The sequence below is a fragment of the Corvus hawaiiensis genome, chromosome 19, assembly GCF_020740725.1.
Source record: "Corvus hawaiiensis isolate bCorHaw1 chromosome 19, bCorHaw1.pri.cur, whole genome shotgun sequence".
Classification (NCBI taxonomy): Eukaryota; Metazoa; Chordata; class Aves; order Passeriformes; family Corvidae; genus Corvus; species Corvus hawaiiensis.
The window spans coordinates 4708061-4732952 of record NC_063231.1 but is presented as its reverse complement, the minus strand read 5'-3'; the positions used below and the strand labels follow the sequence as shown (position 1 = coordinate 4732952).

General features: G+C 44.5%; 1 protein-coding gene across 3 annotated transcripts in view; it reads left to right on the top strand.

The window, feature by feature from the left end:
• RAB11FIP4 (RAB11 family interacting protein 4) overlaps positions 1 to 24892 on the top strand; it is a 125271-nt gene that overhangs the window by 29812 nt on the left and 70567 nt on the right. For all 3 annotated transcript variants that reach the window (XM_048323408.1, XM_048323407.1, XM_048323406.1), the window contains exons 2-3: positions 10301 to 10388; positions 20573 to 20661. In XM_048323408.1, coding sequence (XP_048179365.1) covers positions 10301 to 10388; positions 20573 to 20661 — 177 coding nt within the window. The remainder of the gene's footprint in view (positions 1 to 10300; positions 10389 to 20572; positions 20662 to 24892) is intronic.

Here is a 24892-nt window from a genome sequence, read left to right as displayed (position 1 = left end):
AGGCAACCTTGGCTTCAGTTCTGGTAGCTGTGGAGGAGAAGGTGTTAATGCAGCCCTGCTTATTTTAGCAAGTGAGTCAATCCGTGGTTTTAGGAAAACAGTTCAACACATTAACCCTTTGTTTCCAGAGCAACACAAAAAAATCACTGTAGAGTGAACAGATGGCTCAGCATATTTTTAGCCTTGCTCTCTGTTCCCATGGTATTCCAGACTGTGTGGGATTCCCCATAGACTGTTGTAAGACTGGTGGGCCCAGCCAAATGTCTTGTTTTGCAACACAGCATCAGAGGGAAGGAGGGAAATGGAATCCTGTTTAAATCAGCTCTAAGTAACTAAATGAAAGGTTCTCAGTTCTCACATATCACAGATGGCAGGGGAGACTGTACAGAGAGGTTGGTCATATGATTCTGGTGCTTGCTCATTGTCAGCTGCTACATTGCATTAGGAGGGACAAAATAAATGTGAATTACTCTTCTAGGGGTGTTATGTGTATACACAATTGATACATCCAAAGGCATAGATTGGCAGAGGAAAAACTCACCAGGATTTTGGTGGTTTCTGGCTTGAAGACAGAATGGGGGAAGATAGTTTCTGTAGCTGTGAACTGTCTCTTTGGGATGTGTACTCTGAGGAAGTTCTGAAAACTTCTTAATTCCAGGCAATGATCCTTTCTCAAGTGAGGTCAGATTCAGAGCTATTCACATGCGCTCTGTTTCGAAGTTTATTGGTGGTACTTTGTGGTTGTAAAACGTTTTGTTGTGTAAGTAGAGAGGTTAACCTGTAAGGTATATGATGTGAGGGAAGGGGTTCCTTAAGTGCAATGACTTTTGGATCTCAGCTATGGTTAGACATTCTAACTGTAAGGATGATAACTAGAAAATTGGAGTATGTAACATGGCAAGAACTGTATTTGTTGTTAACCCATATTAGGTTTGTGTCATCATGTATTAAAGACTGCAAGTGATTTCTCAATATGGAACAGAAATCATAGCATCAATTTTCCTAACACTGCCTGTTATACACAATTTTCCTAACACTTCTGTTATACACAAACATTCATTGAGGCTCATTAAGTATTATATTCTCTTAATAGCTCGTGTGCATATTAGAATGTTTTGAACAAATCCATCCCTAATGTGTTTTCTCAGCAGTACTGTGGCTCAGTCTTTTACCATCAGAAGATAATAAAATGCTGTTAACATAACAAAATGCTGAAAACAAGGTGATGACAAGGGTGTGCCCAGTGGGGCAGATGTCATTGCAACAGAGCACAGTTTAGAAATACCTGTATATTGTGTCAGATCATCAGCGTGCCTGTTGTTCCATGTCCAGTCGAGCAGATGTATTCGGAGATAACGGACACCAGCCTGTAGCATTGAGAAATTGAAAGTCAGACTATAGTGGGCAAGTGAGACAGGGTAAAAAGCCCAACAAGCTACAGCATGGACCAGCTCCATGCAGGTTTCACTGCTGCCCACAGTATCACTGCCTTTATGGTGCACTGTGAGTGTCGTGTCAGTATTGCCATCACCATTTTAAAGAAGGGGAAGTCAAGGCAGATGAAGTAATTTGCTGGTAACATCATGCTCCTGGAAGACTTGCTGCTCTGTCCCCTGTGCCACAGCCCCATGGCCACTGCATACCATGTCTTTCCCCAGCAGCATGGATCTTCCAGTCTAGATAAACCCTCCTGCCCTGGGGGCTGTGATGTGGATCCTATAGCTCCTGCCCTCCTCTGTCCAGAAGTTGAGACGAGGAAGTTCCTGCCCTCCTCTGCTCCTTGTCCCTCTGTCCTGTGCTTCTCAGCCCAGCTCTGCAGATTGGAGCTCTGTGTCCCTGCCTTTGGGAAGGGCAGCAGCTGCCCTGCCGTGTGTGCTGCAGATCCACAGTGCTCCACCATTCCTGCTTCAGCAGTTCCACTGCACTCACCACCTGTCGCCCACCAGAGCCCAGGTGATGCTTGCACAGAGCATCAATAACACATCAACATAAGAAGCTTCCTTTTTCCTCTGAATGCACTCAGCCACCTGCAGTGCGTCTGGAGCCACCTCTTTCTTTCTGTGCCTTTATGATTCACTGATAGATTTCACACACTCCACATGGTGGATGTTTTCTCCATCTGGATAACTGGTGTGTTGGGGTCTCCTCCCCCCTGCCATGTAGCCCTGGGAGCAGGGCCCTGGGGGCGAGACACGGGGTTTCCCTGCCCCTGGTCAGCCTCATTCCCCATTGGTTGGTTTGTGTTCCCCGGTGTGGGCAAGGACCCTCAGGTCCTGTGACTGCAGGGTTCCTGAGCAGAGCCCCGGCCACGCGGCTGGAGAAATAAACATCTCTGAAACATCTACCAAGAATCTGTCCATATATATTTCCTTTCCACGGGACTCCTGGTTTGATATATGCGTGTTACAGTAATCCCCGCAGTAGCAACTGGTGGAGGAATGCGGGCAAGACACCGATCCCTGAGGACAGAAAATTCGTGAGTAAAAACCACTCTAGACCTCTCTCTTCTCATCTTGGTTTGGATATTCTCTCTGGACTATGGAAGAATTGTGGGAAATGGGGCTCTCTGAGCCACAGAAAAAAATGTATCTAGAAGTAAAAGGAATCCTTGAACAACAAAACAAAAAAGTATTGCAACCGAGAGATCTAGAACATTTTTTTAACTGGCTTTTCAAAAGGTTCTCCTATATTTCTCAAGACTTACTTTTTGATATTGAACCTCCTGGATCTTGTGAGGGGTGTTTCTGGGATGAGATCCGGGATAAAGTAAGTGATCAAAGAGAAGCTTTCCGTGCATACCTTATAATCAGTGAAGCTCTTGAGGAGCATTTGTATGGTCCCATTACCCCTAAAGCAGAAGATCATACTTATCCCATGGCCGAGACCGTGCGGCCGCCATCCCGTGAGCACACGACTGCAGCCGTGCCGGCGGAGGTGCCTGTGCTGGGTGCGCCCGGCCCCCTCGGGAGCACGCGCCTTATCGCGGACCCCATCCCTGTCTCGGGGTCCCCGGCCACGCGACCGCGAGTGAGGGAGCGATGCCGCAGGCGCCGCGGGTGCTGTGGGCCACGAGCAGCCAGGAACCGGGCATCGGCGTGGCAGGCTGCTCTGAGCACACGGCTCGGAGAGCCCTGTGGAGGGAGAAGCGGCGGTTTCCACAGTGACACGAGAAGCCGCGCAGCACCGAGCCGGAACGGGGCCACACTCAAAGCAGCGTGGAGTTTGTGGAGCGGAACCACTCACAGGGCACGGGGCCAGCGGCGATGGCAGCGCGGGGCCACGCAGAGCCCAGACACGTGCCGGAGCAGCGCCGCTCGGAGAGCGCGGAGCAGCCGCAACGCGGGGACCTGGCGAGACGTCGGAGTCGGTGAGGCGGCGGCCACGCGGGACCAGCAGCCACGACGAACACGCAAGCACGTGATAGGAGAAGTTATAGCAATGAAAATTACAGGAACTGTGAAATGGTACAATGTAAAAAACAACTATGGATTTATAACACGAGATGATACAGGGGAAGATTTATTCATCCATAGAACTGCCAGTAAAAGGAATAACCCTAAAAATTACCTGCAAAGTGTAGGAGATGGTGAAGTTGTACAATTTGATATAGTGCAAGGAAAGAAGGGTTTACAAGCAGCGAATGTTACTGGGCCTGGAGGTATTCCCGTCAAAGGCAGCCGTTATGCACAAAATTATAAACAATATCCATCCCAGCAATTTCCCTACCCACAGCCTACTTTCCCCTTTTACCCTATACCCAATATGAACCCTTTCCTAAGTTTACCCCATCCCCAGTTTATTCCTAATCTGTTTTTCACCCCATGGCTTCCCTATACAATTCCCTTTCCCTACAATTCCTCTCCGATGCCGAGGGGGGGATGAAAAGAGGGAGGGAAGAAATTAAACCCTCTCCTGCCTCAGTTTCCCCACAAAGCATGCCCGGAGAGTTCTGTCTCCCTTCTGTCAGCCCTAAGATGTTCCACAGAATCTGTTTGGACATTTAAAGACTCAGGAGGGTGGCTTGTTTGCCTTGAAACTGTTCTTGTTATGTTTATCCAGTTGTTTTCATTCTCCTTTTATTAAAATAAAACGGGTGAGCTGTTGGGGTCTCCTCCCCCCTGCTGTGGGGTCCTGGGAGCAGGGCCCTGGGGGCGAGACACGGGGTTTCCCTGCCCCTGGTCAGCCTCATTCCCCATTGGTTGGTTTGTGTTTCCCTGTGTGGGCAAGGACCCTCGGGTCCTGTGACTGCAGGGTTCCTGAGCAGAGCCCCGGCCATGTGGCTGGAGAAATAAACATCTCTGAAACATCTACCAAGAATCTGTCCATATATTTCCTTTCCACGGGACTCCTGGTTTGATATATGCGTGTTACAGTAATCCCCGCGGTAGCACTGGTGGATATTTTTCTCCCCTTGGACCAAAGCCCCATGGACTCAGGTCATATTTGGAAGAAGATGCAATACCATGTGTTGATGCTAAACCCAGGGAAGACAAGTGAATGGACTCCCTTGAATTCGATTAGACTTTTTGCGTTGCAGCCATTAGTAAATGATGGATTTGACAGATTTTGGTCAAAGTTGAGGCCAAGACTACTCAACTTTGCTTATGTCATTTAGGACACAATCCCACGGTCTGCCTTCCAACTTGCTAAATTGGGTGTGCACGGTTAAAGCAGAAACTGAAACAATCCTTTCTGTTTACAGAGAGCTCACAGAGAAACCAACTTTCAGGCTTGAAGCATGCAGATAAAGGAGCAATGAGTGATGCTTGAAATCAAAATTCAAAGCAAATTCAAAGCCATTGTTTCCAGCAGTGATGTATGTCGCTGTATGCTTTGGGATCAGACAGCAGCTGATGGAAATTCATGATGTTGTTTGCAGTGGTATGAATTATTTATGATGCACCGTCTGCTGGGACTGAATGGGTTGGACTTGTGGCTCCAAAATGCTGGCCTTCCACTCCTTACATGTGTGACTGGGAACTGTGGTCCTGTGTGTGCTGTAGGGTCAGGTTCAGGGAGAGCATCACGTTTTCCCATGTGACATCCTGAGATGGTGACAGCTCAGATTTTAACCCACTCATTCTAGGCTAGGTAAATCTTCCGGGTATGTCACACCTTCTCAAAAGGCCTCAGATGAGGTACTCCAGTGGCTTTTTATAGTTCCAGACCCTTCCTGTTTTATAGCTATGGTGGGTAAACAATCATGCTGACAAAACAATTGTGCCTTGCTTTTCAATGGAGTCTGCTCAGTTTTACTTTGCAGATAATGGTTCTTTATGTCTTTCTTCTGCTACAGTCTTTTAGAACCTGCAGTTCCCTGTTTGCAGAAGTCTTTATACCTAGTAACAAATAATCACTTGATCTTCCTTTTGCCACATTAAACAGAAAAAACCTCTCCTTTTTTGGTTGCAAAAGATGTTTTAATTGTATGTCAGTTCTCTGCAACCTGTCTGTGTTTTCAGCATCTTGTATGACAGTGGGTACCACAACTGCGTGAGTGTTAGTTTCTCCAATGCAATGTAAAATAATTTCCCTCATCTTGTGTTGCTTCCCTGAAATGCCTCAATATCACAGAGAAATCTCATTTCTTTCTCCTCCATATATAAATCCAAGCTCATCAAAAGACAGCCCTTCTGACTGAAGAGCTCCAACATCCAGGGCCGCATCAATGCTAAGAACACCTGAACCCAGGGGCTGGTGAAAAGGACAGGGGTGGGTCTCACACACATGGTGGTCTCATTGCCCAGCCTTGCAGCCGGAGCAGCATTTCATACTGTCAAGGTGTAAACTTACACCCCTTCCAGATGTGGAAAAGGCCAGTCTGTTAAAACCAGGGCAAGTGCAGTTCTGCTGCTCCTTGTATAAATCATGTGGGAAGCTCTCTAATTCCACCCTGCGGCATTTACATGTTTAATCTCCTTTTGCTGTTTTTTTTGAGGTTTCTCACAAATGCTTCTGCCTCAGGAGATCCTGCCCAAATGTTGCTGCTGCAGCACAGCCTGACCTTTTCCCTCAAGTGCTTGTGTTGCCTTGTCACAGCTCCCAGGTGTTCCCTGCTCGCACTTCAGGGCGAGACGTGCTCACAGACTCCTGCAGTATGAAGGGAAACTGCTGAGACAAATTGTTTATTTCAAATCGCATCTTCTGGCTGTGATTTGGATCCTGCTGTAAGATTGCAGTGGATGGAGCTGGTGTGGGGTCCCCCTGAACTCAACTACTTCTAAATCTTACAAATGTTTTTTGTGTTAACAAAATCTCTTCTTTTTTGAAGACAATTAAGTGAGGTCAATAGAGGTCTGAGTTTCTTCTTGCCTGCAAATGGAAGCAGGATTCAGTTCCAGTCAGAAAATCTTTGCTGGAAAAAAATACTGATGCTGTTTTGGCAGCTTCAGTACAAGAGCTGGCCAGAGGTCTGGAGAGGGTTCCTTGGCTATTCAGTACAGGTGACCCTGTATTGAACTCACTTGCAAGAAAAGATCCGTTTCAGTAAATCTCTTCTGAGGTCTGTCAATGATTTGTCCTCTTTTCTCTCCTTCCTCCACTCCTTCTGCTACAAACATCCTTTCCATTCTGCTCTTTCAAGTGTTCCCAGCCTCCTCTTATGTGTCAGAGAGCAGCACGGGGCAAACACCCCTCTGCAGGGCAGTCAGGATGGCTGGGAAACCCAAGGGACAGGAGGCAAATACTTTGGCTGAAGTGAGCAGTTATTACAATGGAGAAACATGTTTGCATTGAAAGGGTAATCAGCCATTCATTCAGGCAAGTTAAACAGTAGGGACAGAGGTTTGGTTTTCTCCAGTTGTTTCCCAAAGAAACATGATTTGTTTCTTCTCTCTGAGATTTATGTCTTCTCTCTGACTATTGGATGCCTACTGAAGGGTTCATTAGAGACATCCTTGCAACTGCCAAAAGAACCAGCTGGATTATTGAGCCTGCAGCTCATTTTTTCTGCCCTTGTTCACTTCCTACAATGAAGAACTTGTTTGTAATCCTTGATGTGCTGCCTATCACACATGGTGGGGGACTGCTCTATGCAGAGAAGAGTCCCCAGCCCAACACACTGTCCCTACTCATTGCGATGGCTTCTGATGTTAAACTCTGGAGCACACAGTGCTCCCTGTGCTGCCTGTAGGTATCACAACAATCACACACTCATTTCACACTGAATTTTGGTAGCAGTTGGTTTTGCAGTCCTGTGTCCCTTGCCAGGGGATCAGCAGAGCCCAGCACAGCCCAGGAATGTGGGGCCCAGGAGTCTGAGCATGCCCAGGACCGGCTCATCCTGTGTGTCCCACGGGTGCAGAACTGGGCTGTGCCACCCGTTCCATTACCGAGGATGGAGCTGCTATTCCCTCGTTCCCTGGCAGAGGCTGTAGACTCCCCCAATCCCAGGGGATTGTTGGCTGCAAAAAAGGCTTCAATGTCACCCAGCCTGCCAGGTAGGCTGACAAATCCATAAGTTTCCCAAGGCAATGAATAAATAAAACAACTTTTGATTCATTGTGGAGAGCCAGCCCTTTCTGAGAAGGAGGAGGACAGGACATTATTTCTTTACAAAGTGAAGCAGAGGGGTGATTTACACAATGGGGACACCAGAGAAGATTTAGGGGTAGCTGTGGTTTATTTCACCACAGATTGAAATTTAACTTAATTTTAAGTAATGCCTTCAGTCTGGAATTAACTAGGAAGAGCTTCTTGCCTTATTTCAGAAAGCTACTGGTAAAAATGCATGATCAAGTGCACTGCAGGCTCTTGAAAACTGTGTGCAAATATGCAGGGATTTATGTACCAAATATGTGTGTATATTAGTGCACAAACCCTATGCAAGTATCCACCCAAACATAGGCCCCATTGATCAAAATCCTTTTATCCCCTGGCCTGTGCTGGGAGCTGTGTTGATTATCCCTGGCTGAAGATGTGAGCACTACTGGTGTTAATTCATTACAACAGGCTGTTCTGTAAATTCTTCATCATCTCCTGCACTGATGTCAGTTATTTGTATTGTAAAATCTAATTGAAAACCTGCAAATTAGGTTTAGGGGAAATTGAATACTGAAGCACTTTGCTCAGGTGATAATTTCATTTACTGTTAAGACATTGCTTAGACTTAAATGTGAACATATCCTCTGTTCCTCCACAGTACACACTCCCAGGCACATAAGATCTCATTTAATTTGATTTTTAAAGGGTAATTTTAGATGTCTGAGCAACTGGTAGACTAAAATCATTGGATCAACTTAGAGAAATAAACTTAATGTGCCAGATTCACTGGGAACAGCCAGTGACACTACTGTGTTATAGCACAATATTAAATAGACTAGAGGCTTCCCAGCTGGCTGCAGGAATCTGCACATTAAAACCTACAACACAGTTGTTGTTCGTGAAGGTGACAGGGATAACACTGACCCGGATTTTCCATATCAAGTGTGTCTCTACTTAATTGGTTTCAGTTGGGATTTTCAGCTAGTCTGGTGTGCACTAACCACACACTATGGTTTCTAGTGAAGTAGCTTTTTTTTTGGAAACACAGATGTGTGTTCTGATGCTCTAAATTAGTGGGGTTACGGTAATTCCTTGTGATGCCTGGGTAGGAATTTGATCATGAGTCACACCATAGCTGACATCTGGGCTCTGCTGCCCAGCTGGCAGGACTGGAGCTGTGGAAGCCTTCTGCAGTATGAAAGTTTTAAGAAGATGTCTAACTTGTCATGGGCTCTGAACTCATCATATAGCTCCTTGCTTGCCTTGCCTACATAAGCTGACTTTTTTATTTTCCCTAAGAAAAGGAGAGAGGAAAGGATTCCATTTAAGGATCGGATTGTGCCTTTCTCATTCAACACAGAATTTTGCATATGAGTAAAAATTTTGTCATTTTCTCATCCAGATTTGCTTGCTCTAAATGAGCCCTTTGGCTTATCACAGCATTTATTGATACAGAAGGAATTTATAGGCACCGAGAAGTGCTTGAAGGAAGAAGTGTCATGCGCACACATTAGTGCATTATCTGCAGGGCTTTGGGAAACTACTGGGGTTTTGCTAGCATGTGGGAGAAAAACACACCAGAAAATTGAGAAACTGGGTCATCTGGATTCATTTGCTTCATCTTTCCAGCTGGGCTTTTGTTGCTGCTCAGACTGACATAGCTGAGCTCACACAGATTGTGCTGCAGCAGGATCCTGTGGCATCCTCCACGCCTGCTGTCCCTGCTCTCAGCTTGTTCATACTCTTGAGTGTCTGGAGGGCCCAGGCCAAGGGCAGGGTTGTGTGGAGCTGGCTATGAGCTTTTACGAGCAGCAAGAGGCTGCCTCTGCCTCAGTGAGGGTCCCTGCAAGGTACTACATGCAAAGGCACAGGCATGCAAGGGGATGTACACAAGCTCCAGCAGCGTGGTTGTCACAGAAAGAACAGCCAGCTGTGTGTGCACTCACCTCCCTGGACTGTTCTGCCTCTCACCTTATTCTTCTTCAGCTACTTGTTCCTCCATTCCTTTTTTTCTAGACAGCACAATAGCCTCTTCAGTCTAGGCTGTTTTTCTTCCTCTATCCCAAAACCCTCCTGAAAAATCTGCCAGGCCATTTTTGGGGCAAGTGCTAATTTGGTGGGTATGTTTAAATTCAGTATAATCTCATTCTTTTGGTGAGTAGTGATCAGAAAGGCTGAACTGTGAAGGTGAGATTATAAGGAGTAAGTACATTGCTTGTTTGCACAGTGTACTGGACACAACCATTCTCTATGTCATCACATGAATACATTTATGTACTGTTAATTTTCCTGTACAAAAACGATATTCTCTGCTGTGTCAGGGAAGTTTGTTTTCATTCCAAGTGCCCAATGAGTTTTCTCTCCTATAATCTGGATTCTTCAGGGAATGAGACTGCTATGGGCTGTGCACATCTTTGTCTGTCCTTTCTCCTTCCCTGAGAACTTGTGATAAGAATCACTAAGGTTTAAAGTTCCTCTGCACTGAATGCATGGCAAGAGCTTCCAGAGAAGGAAATTCTGTTGGCACCCTGCTCTGTGATGAGAGGATAAGTCACAGATTCACCCCTTAATAAGCTCTTGAGATCCCCATAGGACAGGATTGATGTGTCCCAGCTGAAGAAATTTTGGTGAGAGCACATGCCTTACTCAGCACCAGTGTCATGTAAGACATGGTTTCTCCTTGCAGAACCATTTATTGGCTGATTCAAGAGAAGAGTGTGGGTATTCTTCTTGTAGTCTTCTATAGAAGATACAGACTGTATCAGAGCAACAGATGATACACCAAGCTCAACACATATTTTATCATCTTTTCTTTTAGGTGGAAAAACTGGCAAAGTACTTGGACCCGAATGATTTGGGGAGAATCAATTTTAAGGACTTCTGTCACGGAGTTTTTGCTATCAAAGGTATGTGCATATTTCTTAAAAATAATCCTGTTCAGTTCCACTAATGTTTCTCTGATTGCAGAAAATGTAATGATCAAAGACATCCTTTCTTTTAACTGTGGTTATTTGTAGTGACAGTAGAGCAGCTCTGGGAACAGAGCTAGGATATTTTTCCTTTTTGTGCATCTCATATATTAATGGTGAGCAATGCTAGAGTTCCTGTATCCACAGGTGCCTGGGCATTGGTTTACTGCTAATTTTTGTCAGAATAAATGTGTTGTGGCTTAAAGACAAATACACCAGAAGAAAGAGTAGCTTTGTGGTTAACAGGCAGGGTGCAGGTTCGATACTTCCAGATTCTGATCTTGTTCTGCTGCTGATTTACCTTAGGGAGTTAGGGAGCCCTTGGGCTTTTGGTTCTCCACTAGGAAATTTAAGACTATTATATTCCTCTTGAGGTATCTGCAAGATATAATTAAAATTTTTTATATATATATATATATATATATATATATATATAATATATTTCAGAGTACTTGGGGTCATGTATTGGAAGGAAATGAGTTAATTACAGTTGGCCATGCAAACCCTGAAGATGGAGTCCAAGTGGATTCAGCCACATCCTTTCCAAAGAAACAGTCCTTGACAGAAGATACAGACATTGTTATGCTTTAGAGCTTAGCCTAAAGGCAACAAAAAAACAGTGAGGAGGGACTTCAGCTGATTTGCTGCTGATTGCTTTTCTAACTTCCCATAGTGAAATAATCCATCCTATCCTTTTCTGGACACGTGGTGTGTTCTTTGTAAAGTGTTGGAGTGATGTTAACGCAGCACTTGTGCTCGAGGCACGAGCTCTGGCAAGCCGCTGGTCAGAGAGAGTCCAGCTGCATTACTTCTGTGCATCGCTGAAGCGACTTCAGCATCAGGAAGGGAGCTGCTGGCTGGGCTGGCTAGCTGGCTTCTTTGCGGAGGGAACACAGCAGGAGCCGATGGGATCGGCTCACATTAGCTCGGAGACAAAGGAAGAGAGAGGCTCTTCTGGTCTGACTCCTAATAGGTTTATTGTTAGAAGTCTCGCAACCCGAACAAGCTTGGAAGGGATGGAATGTGATAGGATGCTCCCCTGAGGCTTGTTCTCAGTTTTATGGAAAGTTTGCAAACCGCGGGGAAAGGGGAAAACGACCAATGAGTTACAAGCCAGGGGAGGATACAATTTAACATGAACCACTGGGGGAAACCGAGAGGCGGGAGTTATAACAGAGAACCAGCGAACAACCGAGTAACCGGGAATTTTCCTGAACCGGGGGAGGTGGCTTGTACCCGGGCACCACCCAGGGGGTGCGGCTTAGGCTTCTGAGCCGCCCATCGACCCACCCTCTGAGTCTGCCTCTTGGGGAACTCGATCCAGGGGATGGGCTGGGACTGATTGGCATCACGCTGCCCCAGCCCCGCAGTGGGCTGGGTCACCGCCACGTGATGTCACAGCGCAAAGGCTTCACTTCAGGGACAGGTGAGTGTCACAGTGATCATGGTGTGGTTCCAGGAGAAGCCTCTGGAGAGTCTACTATGATGAGATTATTATGAAGTCATAACGATGCAAAAACGTAGAACCACAGCACTTTTAATTAAAGTTTATGGCAGCCAAAGATAGTGTATAATTAGGTAAAATTACAGTGAAAAGCTGTTGTTATCAATGTTCTTGGAGACACTGGCCAAGGTGACACTGATGCGTTTGAAGAGAAGGCAAGAGAGAGCCTAGAAGGAAAGTTACTACATTCGTGCACAGACCTTAAAGTCTCTGCTGGAGGTTTTCCTTGAGCAGAAAATGCTGTAGCAAGCTGAGTTCTAGTTTAAGTAAGACACAAGCTCTGTAAATCATCTGATGTCTTCTGTAATTCACAGTCTAAAGATGTGCACAAATGGACAAAATATGATGAGGAAGGGATAGAAATGACCCAGAACATCTCTTCTGTGGTAACTGTGCCCTTGTCCAAGCACCCTCAGGGATGCAGTGGGCAGCTGCATCTCCTCCCTCCTACTGTGGGGATATCGTGAGAATATTGACTTATCAGAGTCATGAGGCCCTGGGGGTTTTCATCCTTGCTCACCTCGTGGGAACTGATTCTTGTGTTCATATCCTAAGGTTTAATCCTGCAAAGATGTGACCAGATCAAACTGTCTGGAGTACCTTGCACTCAAAGTTCGTGAATAGCTTAAAGCCGAGGTGTGGAGCTGTAGGGTCCAAATCGTTTGTGTGATGGTTGTTAGGATATATCTGGTTGTTAGGATGTATCTGTGAACAGATGCAGAGAAATCACCCAATTCTGCATCATCACCTAGAGCTCCCTTAGCACATCATTAGCATTTCAGCACTTACACGGAGTCAGTGCTAAGTGTTTATCATCGAAGCAGCAGCAGCTGTATCTATTTCTGATAAGACACTGTGCTGCATGTTTTCACAGCATCTCTTTAGAAAAGCTGCTTCTATTGCTCATCTCACAGCATGGAAATTGTATTCATCTTTGGCTACCTGCCATATTTTCCTTAAAAATTAAATTGGTTATGTTAAAGTTCAGAAAGGGCATGTCTGCCTTTCAGAATGGAAAGCCTCCACCATGTTGTTTTAGTACAGCCACATCCCAAGGGGAGTAGCAGGCTTATTATCAAACAAAAGCAATTTGTCTTGGCAGCAACAGATTATAAATATGTTTCTTTGACATCTCAGCCTATTACAATTGCTTGGGGCAGTCAGATTAATGGAGCAAAATGAGATGCTACTGTAAATCCAGTGGGGTTTTCAGTAATAGAGTATGAAGTTGTGTTATTTTTAGCAGTGGAAGCCAAATGTTTAAATTCATACTTTACAGTCCTAATGCCTTACTGTATTTCTTATTTATGAGACTCAAATTAATTTGTCTTATAGATGCTTGCCCTTATAGTATGGTGAAGAAATTGTTTGCTGCACAGAGGTGATATAGTGTCAAGGTTTTTTGGTGGTTCAGTACCTTGAATTTATTTAAATCATGAGGTTTGAAGCATCAAAGAACAAGAAATTCAAATCAGAGTTGACATCTGATGATGTTGGTTTGAGCATCTCATATCCAGGGTTGGATCTCAGTGAAAAGCTAAATGTTGGAACTTGAAAAAATCCCAAACATTGGAGTGTTTAGTGCTCCATAAATGGTTGGTAGAGAAACTCCTACCCCTGGATCTAAAATCTGCAGCTTGGCCTCTCTCCTCCATAAACCAGGGCATTGTCTACTCTTGCATGGTACGAATGAGAAGTGTTGTGTTACTCTACAAATGGACATCAAGCCTCGTCTCCTCCTCAGTGCTTCAGAGCTGGATAAACCTCATGACATATGGGTCATGTACCTCTGCAGCAGCTGCTGGGACTGTCAGGTGGAAAGCATTTCATTTTCTTCAGCTGCTGAGTAGCAGGAGCTGTGGGTAAGGATGCGCTGAGCAACAGTAGGACCTTGGGAAGTAGTGGAGAGGATGTGTTCAAGTGGAGGTAAATATGCTAGAGGGCAGAAGTGTGTTGGAGGAGTCCATTTCGACTGTGTCTCTGGGGTGGAATACTGGACAGGTATGGTGCTTGCTATTTATGGAAAGCTTTGCTTCTTTTGCTGGTCTTTTGTGGATTAAAGGACTTTGCCTCAGCATCTGTGCTGTGAGTCCATGCTGTCTAGGCTTCTTTCCCCATGCAATTAGGCTCTGCCAGAGCCAGGGATAGGGTTGTCATCGAATTTAAAGTTTTGCAGCAATTTCATTGGAATGCCAGAGTATGAAGGTTTTACTTGTGCTGAAGCTGCCCTCTCTATCTGCTGACTGCAGGGCTTTAATAACTGTGTCTGCCTGTAGAGCAATTGCCATGAAATAACACCTGTAGCCTCTTACCTGACTGCTCTGTGGCACTGCTCAGAGGCACCGAGAGCAGCCAGAACATCACTCAAAGGCTGAATTCCCATTAATTTCAGCAGGGTCAGCATGGGAACCATTACTGTTTGCTCAGCAGAGCCAATGGCTGTTCTTGCTGTTCTGAATTTATATTGTACTGATCCAGTAAATATTTTCTGCCACTCGTAATACTTAAAGGCTTGAGTGGAGCTGTTAATTCCCTGTGCTCTGCAGGCTGGTGGGTTCCACAGTCAGATATGTTTGCAGGACCAGGCTCTAATTGAGTCTGGCCTGTTCCTTGTATTTTAAGATTTCTATTGTCTTTCCAATAGTCTCTCTGCTTTGATATTCTGCTTAGAAGTACCCAAACCCTGACAAACACAGGGGGAGCTCCCCCTACTGCCCTCGGTGTTGCAGCTCACAGAGATGAGAGGGTACTGTATGAGCACAGATTAATACAGAATTAAGATACAAAGGCAGATGTATTCTGACTTTATAGCTTATTTTAACCATGAAAACAGTGCTGACTACTGTGTAGTGTTTGGAGGGTCATGGCTTTTATAACGGGAGAGACTGATCCATGTCAGACAGAGCATTTCTGCATTTATGAATCTGTGTGCTTTAGCAGAATCACTGTTTTTTCAGATGAAATCATACAGCCTGTTCTCCTGGAGCAAGAGAGTCCTTCCCTCATCCTGTAGAAGTTTTAAAGACACTTTAGTTATGCTCTGTTACGGAATTTGAAAATGGAGAGTTCTAGGAGCTCCTTCATATTCATTCATAATGTGGAAGAAGCACAGCTGTGAATTTATACACTTCCCTAACTGCAGCAATAGCAACCTTTGAATCTTCAAAATAGTAACATAGATCATTATGTGCCTTCAAAAATCCATCTCTGTGCTTCCCTAGATCCTGAGGCATCTAATTGCTGCGGTTGGCTGGAAAGCTTCTAGAAGCAGACTTTATATAAGCAGATAAAAGTTAAAAAGCTCTGTGAGTTCCTATCACTTTTTAATGAAAATTCAAAGAATACAGATTTGCCCAAAGTTTCAAAGAAATGTCCCAAAAGGGATGTTGGCTGTTCTGGTTGCTCAGACTGTGACAGGTTATTTGGACTGTGAAAGAATATGAAAATAATACAGTATGAAATTTGATGGTGTTTTTTCAAAACAAAGTTTTCTAAAGCAGAGTATTTCTGGCCTTCTGTTTCACTGGAGATTATTTTTTTTTAAATATGCTCTTATAGTTTCATTCAGATGTTCCAAGCAAACATATTTCTCAAAAAACAGTGCCAAGTTTTGGCCATCTCCTTCAACTAACTTTAAAATCTAATTTGCAATCCCATAGCTGAGAGAAGTGTTGTACCAGCTTTGCCCTGAAGATCCAGCATGGAATAAGAAATGGGTATGTTGCAGGCCTGTAAAAGGGAGTTTATTTGCTTCTAATATCTAGGACCAGGACAGCTGCACCAGCATGGAAATTTCAGTAAAGCACATCAGAAAATCCCAAAGTCTATGTGACCCCATTTAGGCTCATAGTTATAGATCTCAGACTTCAATGAGGCCGTACCTGGAGATGGATCTATCCATTCTGGTAAGAATAACTTACTGACAGGAGTCGTGCTTGGGATGGCTCCAGGGACAAGGACTGTCAGTAAATGTGAAGAGCTGAGCTCTCCTGGATTAAATTACCCTATAGCTGCTCAATGAACTGAAGTTGGTTACTCCTAAAAGTACTTGAGAGTTTTCTGAGACTTAACTAAATGTCAGTAAATACACCCTGAAACCACAAATGAGTCTAATACACCACTAAAGATCCAAGGGTGGATAAAGTAAAAAGCTATTGCTATTAGGAAAAATGCCAGAAACCAACTACATTCAATTAGGTAACCAGATTTGATTTCCTATAGTATTAAAATTGCTTAATAGCCTGTGAAAATTGCCTGATATGTTACAGGTTAAATCTCCTTCTTGGAGCATTTGCAGGAAGCAGCTTTCCTAAAATTGAGTTTATTTGTGGCCAGAATGTCTGTTTGCAAATTGAATGTTTGTTAGGGTGTGAAAACCGTTTTTTAAAATTAAACTGATTGTAAACTTATAAAATTATCTCATAAAGGATATCATGTCTAGCAACCTGAGCAAACTGAAAAAGTTAAAGGTTCATGTCTTCCCCTTCCAGTGACTTGTAAATGACTTTCATCATCTTTGCTTAGGACTGAAGATGACCCTGTTCTGGCCAAATGAGTTGCGTTTGCTTTTGTATTTGTAGTATTAGGAGAAGTAGTTTTTAACTCAGATAATTTTGACAGACCAGACTAGAGAGTGACTCAGTGCTTTGTTAACTAGAACTCATACACATCCATGTTTCAAAGAGTCTCCTGAGTGGACAGAGAAGCTGCTTCTGTGCTGGCTCATCAGATGTCTTTAGCCAGGGAAGAAAATACAGCAGCTTCTGGCCACTCTCATTTTGTGATCTGATTGTTTAGTCCTTTCTCCAGACACAAGAATGCTGCCAATCTGTGTCACAGTGATTTACATCGAGCACGGCCCTTTCACAGGGTGTTTCTCCATAAAGGACACCCTTCAGTGGAGCTGCAGCAGTGAGTGCACAATGACCTGGAGCTATTCCTGGGTTACTCTTTGCCTCTCTCTGCTGCTTCACTGTGATTGCAGTGCAGCTAAGTCTTCTTGCCAAATGCTGCCCAGAAATGTAGATGAAGTTTTCCCAACCGCGGCAAAGGAGAAAGAACATTAATATCTTATGACACAGGTAGACAAGACATCCTAATGAAATATCTCTAATCAGCCATGTAAGTGGTTTTCAGTTCTACCTTTTGCAGGAAAATGAATTTATAGCAATAATAGGACATCTCTAGTGCAAGAGGTCCTTAAAGTAGCCAGGAATTATTCCTTTGCTTCATTGCAATGGGTTATTTTTGGACAGATTCTAGCCTTGGGTGCATACTGCTGCACAGCTTGAAATATCCACCACGGCAGTTCTGCAGACCTCAGCACACAGGATTCTGCTCAGGAGTGGTTCTGCTAGCAAAGAGCAAATCTTTGTCCAGTACCTTCCTATTTCCATATTAAGATTTGCCAGAGTAAAGCTTAATTTGTTGTTTTCTGTCTGGACTGTGACAAACTGATTTAGCTCACTGGCACTTCCCAGGCTGCAAGCCAGAATGTTTTCTGGTAATAAGAACACACATGGACAGCATTTGAGACACTCCAGTGTTCTCTCTTTATGTTACGCCATTGTGTAACCCTCCTGGAGTACCTGAAAAATTCAAATTATATTTAGATGAGGGGAGCAAAAGGTGGGATTGTATTGGCACTGTTGCAGAAAAACACTGAATAAGAAAGCTGATGCATCACCTGACTGTGCATCACCTTCCTGGTGTTAAGAGGTGGTCCAAGGAAAAGACCAGCATCAGTCCTCCAGAGTGAAGAGATTCCCATTTGTGTCCTCACAGGGAAGAGGAGAACAGAGAACTTGTTTTTAAAACTCAGTTCTTAATAGGAATAAAACCAGTGTCACAATCTTGAGATTCTCAAAGCCAGTGGCAATTTTTCCGTTGATTTGATGCATGTTGGAACTGGTTCAGATGTCTGCAAGGTGGTGATGATGTGGTTTAGTAATCTCAGAAGAAAAAGGGCTCTTAGCATTTCCTTCTCTTCTTCCCTTTTTTATGGTGTATAATAACATGCAAATCTTCCCTGGAGGATGAAGCGAGCCAGGCTGTCATGCCAGCTTGGATGCAGAGCAGTGTACAGGGGATACTGCCTGTTGCACACCCAGACATCTGGTGCAAAAGTCGCCTTTGCAGAAGGAGACTGGCTCAGATGAACTTACACCCTGAATCTGCCAGCACTGATGGAAACTTGGCCTGCGACTACTGTAAAAGCAAGATTTTACTTTGTTTGCCATTTTAAGCTATGCAGCTTGGTAAACAAATTGGATTAAATTCCTGCTGATGTTCTGGAAATGGGTCAAGTGCTTGGTCAGGTTCTGGATCAGGCCACAAAAGCCTGGGTCAGGTGGCTCTCGTGAAGACGTGGTGAGGGCTGCACTGAGTCAGTTGGATGCAAAGGAGGCAGTGCTTTTCTCCCCAGTGCTTTTACTGAGAAAATGGCAGGCCAAGAGCTATCAGGAAATGGTTCTCTGTAATGGACAAGGGAAATGAAAGAATGTGATAAGGAGTAATCTTAGGTAAGAAATGAACCAGCAAAGAGAGGACACAGAAGACTACATTTCAGACCCTGGAGATCTGGGAGCTGTTTGTAACTCTAGCTCTAACAGACCAGTCTGGCTGGCCTTTTGAAAGGAGGCAAGGTAGAAACATTTCTCACGCCCTTGTTTTGGGTAGTTAAATCCTTTTTTGAAGACCCACAGCTTTTGTGACTTTTCCCCACTAAAAAGGAAAAAAGAAAATTGGGACAGGAAGCACTGTTATTAGTACAACTGCATTAGGAAAGTAAAGCTTGAAATTATGGTTGAAAATATGGTTGTTGAGAAATTTTAGAACACTGTAAACATACTCCCTGCATTACGCTAATCTGCATCCATTACTGTGTAACACTTGGTATTTATTTTCCTTTTTTGCTGGAGGTAACTCACTTTAATGAATAGGTGCTCCATCTCATGCAGAGACCTTTTAGCAAAGCTGTTCATACCTGTGATGAGTCTCACAGTGGGTGCTGGCACAAGGCAGTTTGATGAGCAATAAGCTTTGGTTATTAATGTCAAAAGATACAAACAACAGATTGAATTTTCCTCTGTGAGAGGACTAGAGAATAACCTTAGGCAAGCACGGAGCACTTTATGCTAAAACCAAGCGGAAGAAAAGGATTATGGCTGGGTGGGAAATGTGACAGTCACAGGCAGGGCAGGTTCTGTAAAAAGATGCTCTCTCCAGGCAAACAAGTTTAATATCTTTCCTCTACCAACCAGTAGATTACATTTTTGATTGCTAGTGCCAGATAAACTCCTCTTTGGGAAGTGACCCTACCACACATTCTTGCCCGTTAACTTCTCCAGCAAAGTGGGCATTTAACAGCTTCATTTATCCTCTGTTCAGTACCACCTGAGAATCTCACTTTGCTGAAGAAGCTGAAAAAGGAAAAATGTCTTGCTGCCTTTGTCCATGTGACACTTCTGAGATCTTAATGATGTCTTCATTCAGCAGGTGCTGCCTCAACATGTGCCTGTGTGTGGCAGACAGGGACAACACAGTGATCCCCCCTATTAAGGCTTCCTCCATCTGGTCATTTTTTCTGGTTTTTAAAGTACTTCTTTCCTTTGCAAGGGACTCCTCTCCATAACCACAACATGTCTTCATCCCTACAGATGTTATTCCTTTATGTAAAACCAGGAGAGAAATCAGCTAATAGTATAAACTTGTTCAGTTCACACTTCCTTCCATCACCCTCTTTTCTCTGGCTCGCCTGCTTTGTGATTGGTATCCATGTGTAATGTCACAGCCAAATATATTGCATTAGTGCTGGGATAGAAGGGAGGAATAACTGCTGAGCAATTGCAGCTTCCAAGCAGGATAGTGCACAACACATGCTGAGAAGGTTTCACACAGTCTGGGCCCAGGACTGTGAGCTGGGTGTTCTAAAATAACCTGGCCTGACATTACTGCCTTCTGTAGCTCACCCTGCCAAGTGCAGTCACTGGTAATTAATGGAGAACGAGGCATTTGGTGATTTCAGTGCTTCTGTATTTGTCTCATCTTTTCAGATGAGAGAAGGACTGAGGGAAACACAGACATTGATTTTTCCAGCTCTTAACGTGGTTGATAACAAAAGCAAACACAGAAGCTTAAAATCTCTGGTTGCAACGCATAGATATTTGCTTGCCAAACACCAAACACTCTGTGACAGAGCTCTTTTTGAAGGGGGATTTGTGACACTTAGGTATTGCCCCTTTGTCATTTTGACCAGAGAAAATTAGAAGCAGCTCCACTGACACTAATGTGTAGTTGTCACTAGCTCATGCCACGCCTGCAAATCCAGTGTTTGACTCCAGAGTCTGGCTTTGGTTAGAGGTGGGTTTGTATCCCACAGGATAGTTTAACAAGCCAAGCTGAGATAATTGGACTTACCAAGTTCCCCATGTTGAATGTGTGCTGGGCAGAACTCTGAAGACAGAGTTTTGTTATACCTATTTAAATAAATCCCAAAGCTGCCTTCCAAGGTTTTGTGCATACAGATTGGCTACAAACCAGTGTTTCTTCCTCCATTGTCCCTGTAATGGAAGTTAAACTCTTGGCCTGACCATTTCCTCTTGTTTCTCTTTGCCAGGCTGTGAAGAGTTACTAAAAGATGTCCTGTCTCCTGAAAACTCTGAGCCCCAACACTACGAGCCACAATATGTTGATTACTATTACCAGGTAAGAGAAGCACTAATTCTGTCTCATGTTAGTAGACTGAGGAAGCCTCTGGAGTGATGTGTAGTTGGATCATTGTAAATGCTGTTGTTTTACTTGGCCTATTGACCCTTCCTTCCTAGATTCATGGCTGTTAGCAAGCCATTTATACTGTTTTAGCTGCATTTAACACGGGTTGACTGGTGGGAGAGTATACAGCATTTAGGTAGTGTTCCTCTTACAAGCCTCAGTATTCGCCTGCCTGCAAGGGAGATCCCTGTGCAAGCTCGCTGGCACCTCACAAGTGGAAAACACTGATTTGTATCTAATTAAATCAGTCAAACTTTGTAGGTGAACAAGTCCTCAGGGACCTTCTGCAGATAATAAACAGGGACTCTAACAGCTGTTGGGAAGCTGAAACAATACACCGTTGGAAACCTTTGATAGTATTTTGGCTGGTGGGTGTAGCATATTTTTAAACCATTAAGGGTTCTCATTTGTATCCTTAATTTGCCAGGGTCTGTGCAGTCTAAGAACCAGAACAGTGCTAAGTTTTCCTTCTGGCATCTCTTTGTCCCTCCTTTGCTTTACTTTGGTTTTAATCACCTCCACCCATGCAAATTCTGAAGATTAAAGGTGCAGTTAGCATTGTACATTCAGAGGAGGACTGTGTGTCAGTGGTGTTATGAGACTGCAAATGATACTGAAATCAACAGGAAAAGCATTTTACCTTCACAGGTGGTGAAGTGTGAGGACAATTCTCATGTATTGAGGAAGGATGTGATAAGTGTGGTGGTAAACTGGTGTAATGCCACTCCATGCTGTTACACAGAATGGTTTCCACTGTCCTTACAAAACATAGAGACATTTCCTGCACCTCAGTGTCCATCACCACTCTGCTTGTTTCTAAACCCCCAGTTTTTGTAAGTGATGCCACAGATACCCACCATACTGTTGCTTGGTTACCTTAACAGATGCCATAAACCAAACTCCTTGGTTTGCAGTAGCTGATAGAGGTTATAAAATGAACAGGCTCTGCACACACTCCATGTTCCCCTGTTGCTATGCAGACTTTGCAGGCTGGTTCTGACACTCCTAATGTAGGTGACAGTTGGGTCTGTATTCCTCAGGGATTTCACATCTGCTGTCACCCAAAGATGTGCTGGGGAGAGCTCTTGAAGACAAACTGCAAAACTCTGCAAACTGCACCTCTTCTGCCATCTATCCTCCAGGAGAGCCTGAGGGTGGGAATGGCAGTTGCTAATCCTGGTAGCAGCTGCTGAGTTTCCCATTTGAGTGCTGGATTTGTGCCTCTGGGAGAGGGAGGGGCAGAGGGTGACCCTCCCTGTTCAGAAAGAGCTGATGTGACACTGCTGTGGTGGAAGCCTTGCTGGTCACTCCTGATGTCCACCAGCCTCCTGGATGGTCCCTGCAGGGGGTGGTACCACTGCAGTGGGGTCCTGCAGCAGTGTTTGCCCACTTTGATGGAACCAGTGCAGGATTTGTACAACCTGGGAGCAGAACCAGGTCCTTCCCCCCCTGTCCAGGCCAGGTGAGCTGTCGTGGCACCGCTGCCCTCCAGAGGGGCTAGTTCCATCTCCCATCTGCAGGTCCTCCAGGTGCAGTTTGGAAACTGTTCGCTAGATGTCAGCTAAAGACTAGGAAAAGGCGTGAACAGCCTCTGCTCCTGCCTTAAGGATCCTCTGCTGTGGCGGGAAGTTGGAGTTTTCAATCTGATGAAGCAGAGGAGAACTGGGGTTCAAGTGGATTTGAGATTATCACCATTCATGACCTTTGTTCCCCGTTCCCAAGGAAGCACATACGGAAAACATATGAGCTGTCCTTGCATCTCCCAGACCTTAATGAGTGGGAATTCCTGGTGCTGTTACCAAGTTTATGGGCAGCTCCCATTGGCACAAATGGTAGATGCCTGTCTAATCTGATTTTCACCCCAGTATCTGTCTGATTCTCAGGTGCACTCAGCAGAAGGACGCAACTGCTGTGATGGTACAAATATATATTTTAAAAGAGAATGCATCTTTTTTATTCCACCCAAGGGGCTGTGCTTACACGAAGGCAGGTACTGAGAGGGTTCATTGTTATGCTGTCTCTGCATTCACACGATGACTTGAAAGGGAGATTTATCCTTGTCACAAGTTATTTCCCCTGTCCTCTGCTTTCACTTTTTCTTCCCTTCCCAAGAGCTCCCTCCCTGTATTCTAGCTTTCTGAAGCCCAAAGGCAGCAAACTGAAGAGGTGAAGGTAATTTCAGGATGTGGGATGAAGTGGCAGGAGCCACCGTGAGGTGCTGAACTGATCTATCTGTTTGTATATGTTGAGTCAAATGGGGAAGAAGAAACTGCCAAGCCTCCAATCTTTAATTACAACCAACTGGCAATTAATTCAAAGGGATATATAAAACCCCCTGATACCAGGAGCTTGGGGCATTTCATTTGACATTTTCTAAATGGTCTGATTTTACTTTTGGTTTTCCTTCAGTGTAAACAAAGAGCAAAAACTGACAAGCTTTTAATGTCTGATAACTTTGCAAAAAAAAAAAAAAGCAGGAAAAAAAATCCTATTGTGTATGCAATTCAAAATGTAAAGGCTATTCCATGGAAGGTTCCTAATGGCCTATATTGAGAGGCTGTGTGTGTGACATCACAGGCAAATGGAGAGCTCTGCCTTGGAGCTGTTAAGATGTGATATGCAGGACATAAAGAGCGTAACTTGGTTACTACAGGATGTCCCACTGACTTCCATCAGCATTGATTCAGGCTGCAGAGTGTCTTTTCTCTTTAGATCAGAGACAGCTGGTCCACAGAAATTTAGGAGGATGGGATTGCAGTTCGGAGATAGCAATTCTAGAGCCCTTCAGCTTTTGGACCTACAAATAAACCTGTTCCGTCTGTGAGTTGAGTCTGTTGATTTGGTTAAAGTCTGAATGTGCTCCATTTGAGGCACTGCTTCAGTCGAGTGCTGTTTATTAGTATAATTTCTGTCTCTCACAGTCTTTAGGGAGATAATAGAAATACTCTGAATTTGCCAGAAGTCAAATTTATCAATCCCAAATTCCTTTCCCAGTGTTTGCTGCTATGGCCTCAACTCTTGTTTTGCCTTCAGTTTGAAGGGAGACAAAAGTCTCCCTAGTCCAGTTTGCTTTGTGGCGGGCATCTGGTAGCACTTCAGAGCCCTTGGATGGCCTTTTGGAGATGGTAACCAACACAAAATCCACAGCTGAAGTACGTGTGTGAAAACCCAGACCCTGATTCAGCCAGCTCAAACAAAGCAGAGTGCCTATGTCTCACATTTCCAAATGGCTGGCTCCGGGCCTTCCCAGGCACCCAGCCAGCTGAGAGCACTAGCCACAGGACTCAGAGGGAATTAGGCTGGCTGCATCTGCAGCTCCCTGGCCAAGATTTGCATTGCAGGCCTTGAGAAGCAGTGGTGTTGGTCTAGGTGCTCTTCTGTCTGACCACCTAAGTTTAGGGAAAAGGGAATCAGAACAGGAGCTCCTTTGTGAACTCTTCACCTGGTGTATTTTGGCTGCTCAAATTTGAAGGGAGCCTGAATCTAGATCACCCCAATAGATGACAGAAGGGGGGGTTGAGTGACAGATCTTAGAGCCTCTCACCATCAGCTAGCAGGGCACTTTGAGTGCTCCTTGTGAAGGGACAGACTATTTTTACCTGTGAGTTGTTGCCTTTTCATCTGGAATCAATGGCCAAAAGCCATACATGCAAACCCAGTGGAAGAGCATGATGTAAGGTACAATAACGGCAGGGTCCTTGTTTTAATCCAAGCTGTTTGTTTCTTATCAATTGTTGCTGTATTGAGTTGCCACGTACCTTTTCTTTCCTGTTCCCATCTCTAAATAAGAGTGAATTTGTCTCTTACCAAAGTACAGGATGATCGCTGCATATCAAAGAATGAGCTGCCTTTTCAGTCCTCTGTGTGTTCCCCTGCCTGCCAAGTGATTAATTACACTGTATGAACAGCAGAAAAATTGTTGAAACATGACAAATAAATTGTGTTTGCCTCTGGGATGGAGCTGGGACTGCTGGCTGATCTGCTGCTTTGAAAATATTTTCAGTAGCAATTAGGAGTCCCTCACCAGCTTCTGAAAAAAGGTTTTTTTCCCCATTAGCTGCTTGAGGATATCTGCTGACACCTGTGGCAGAGCAGAGGGGACCTTCTGCACTGCAAAAACACTGTGATCCAAATGGGTTTTTCACTAGGCTGTGGAAGAAGGTAG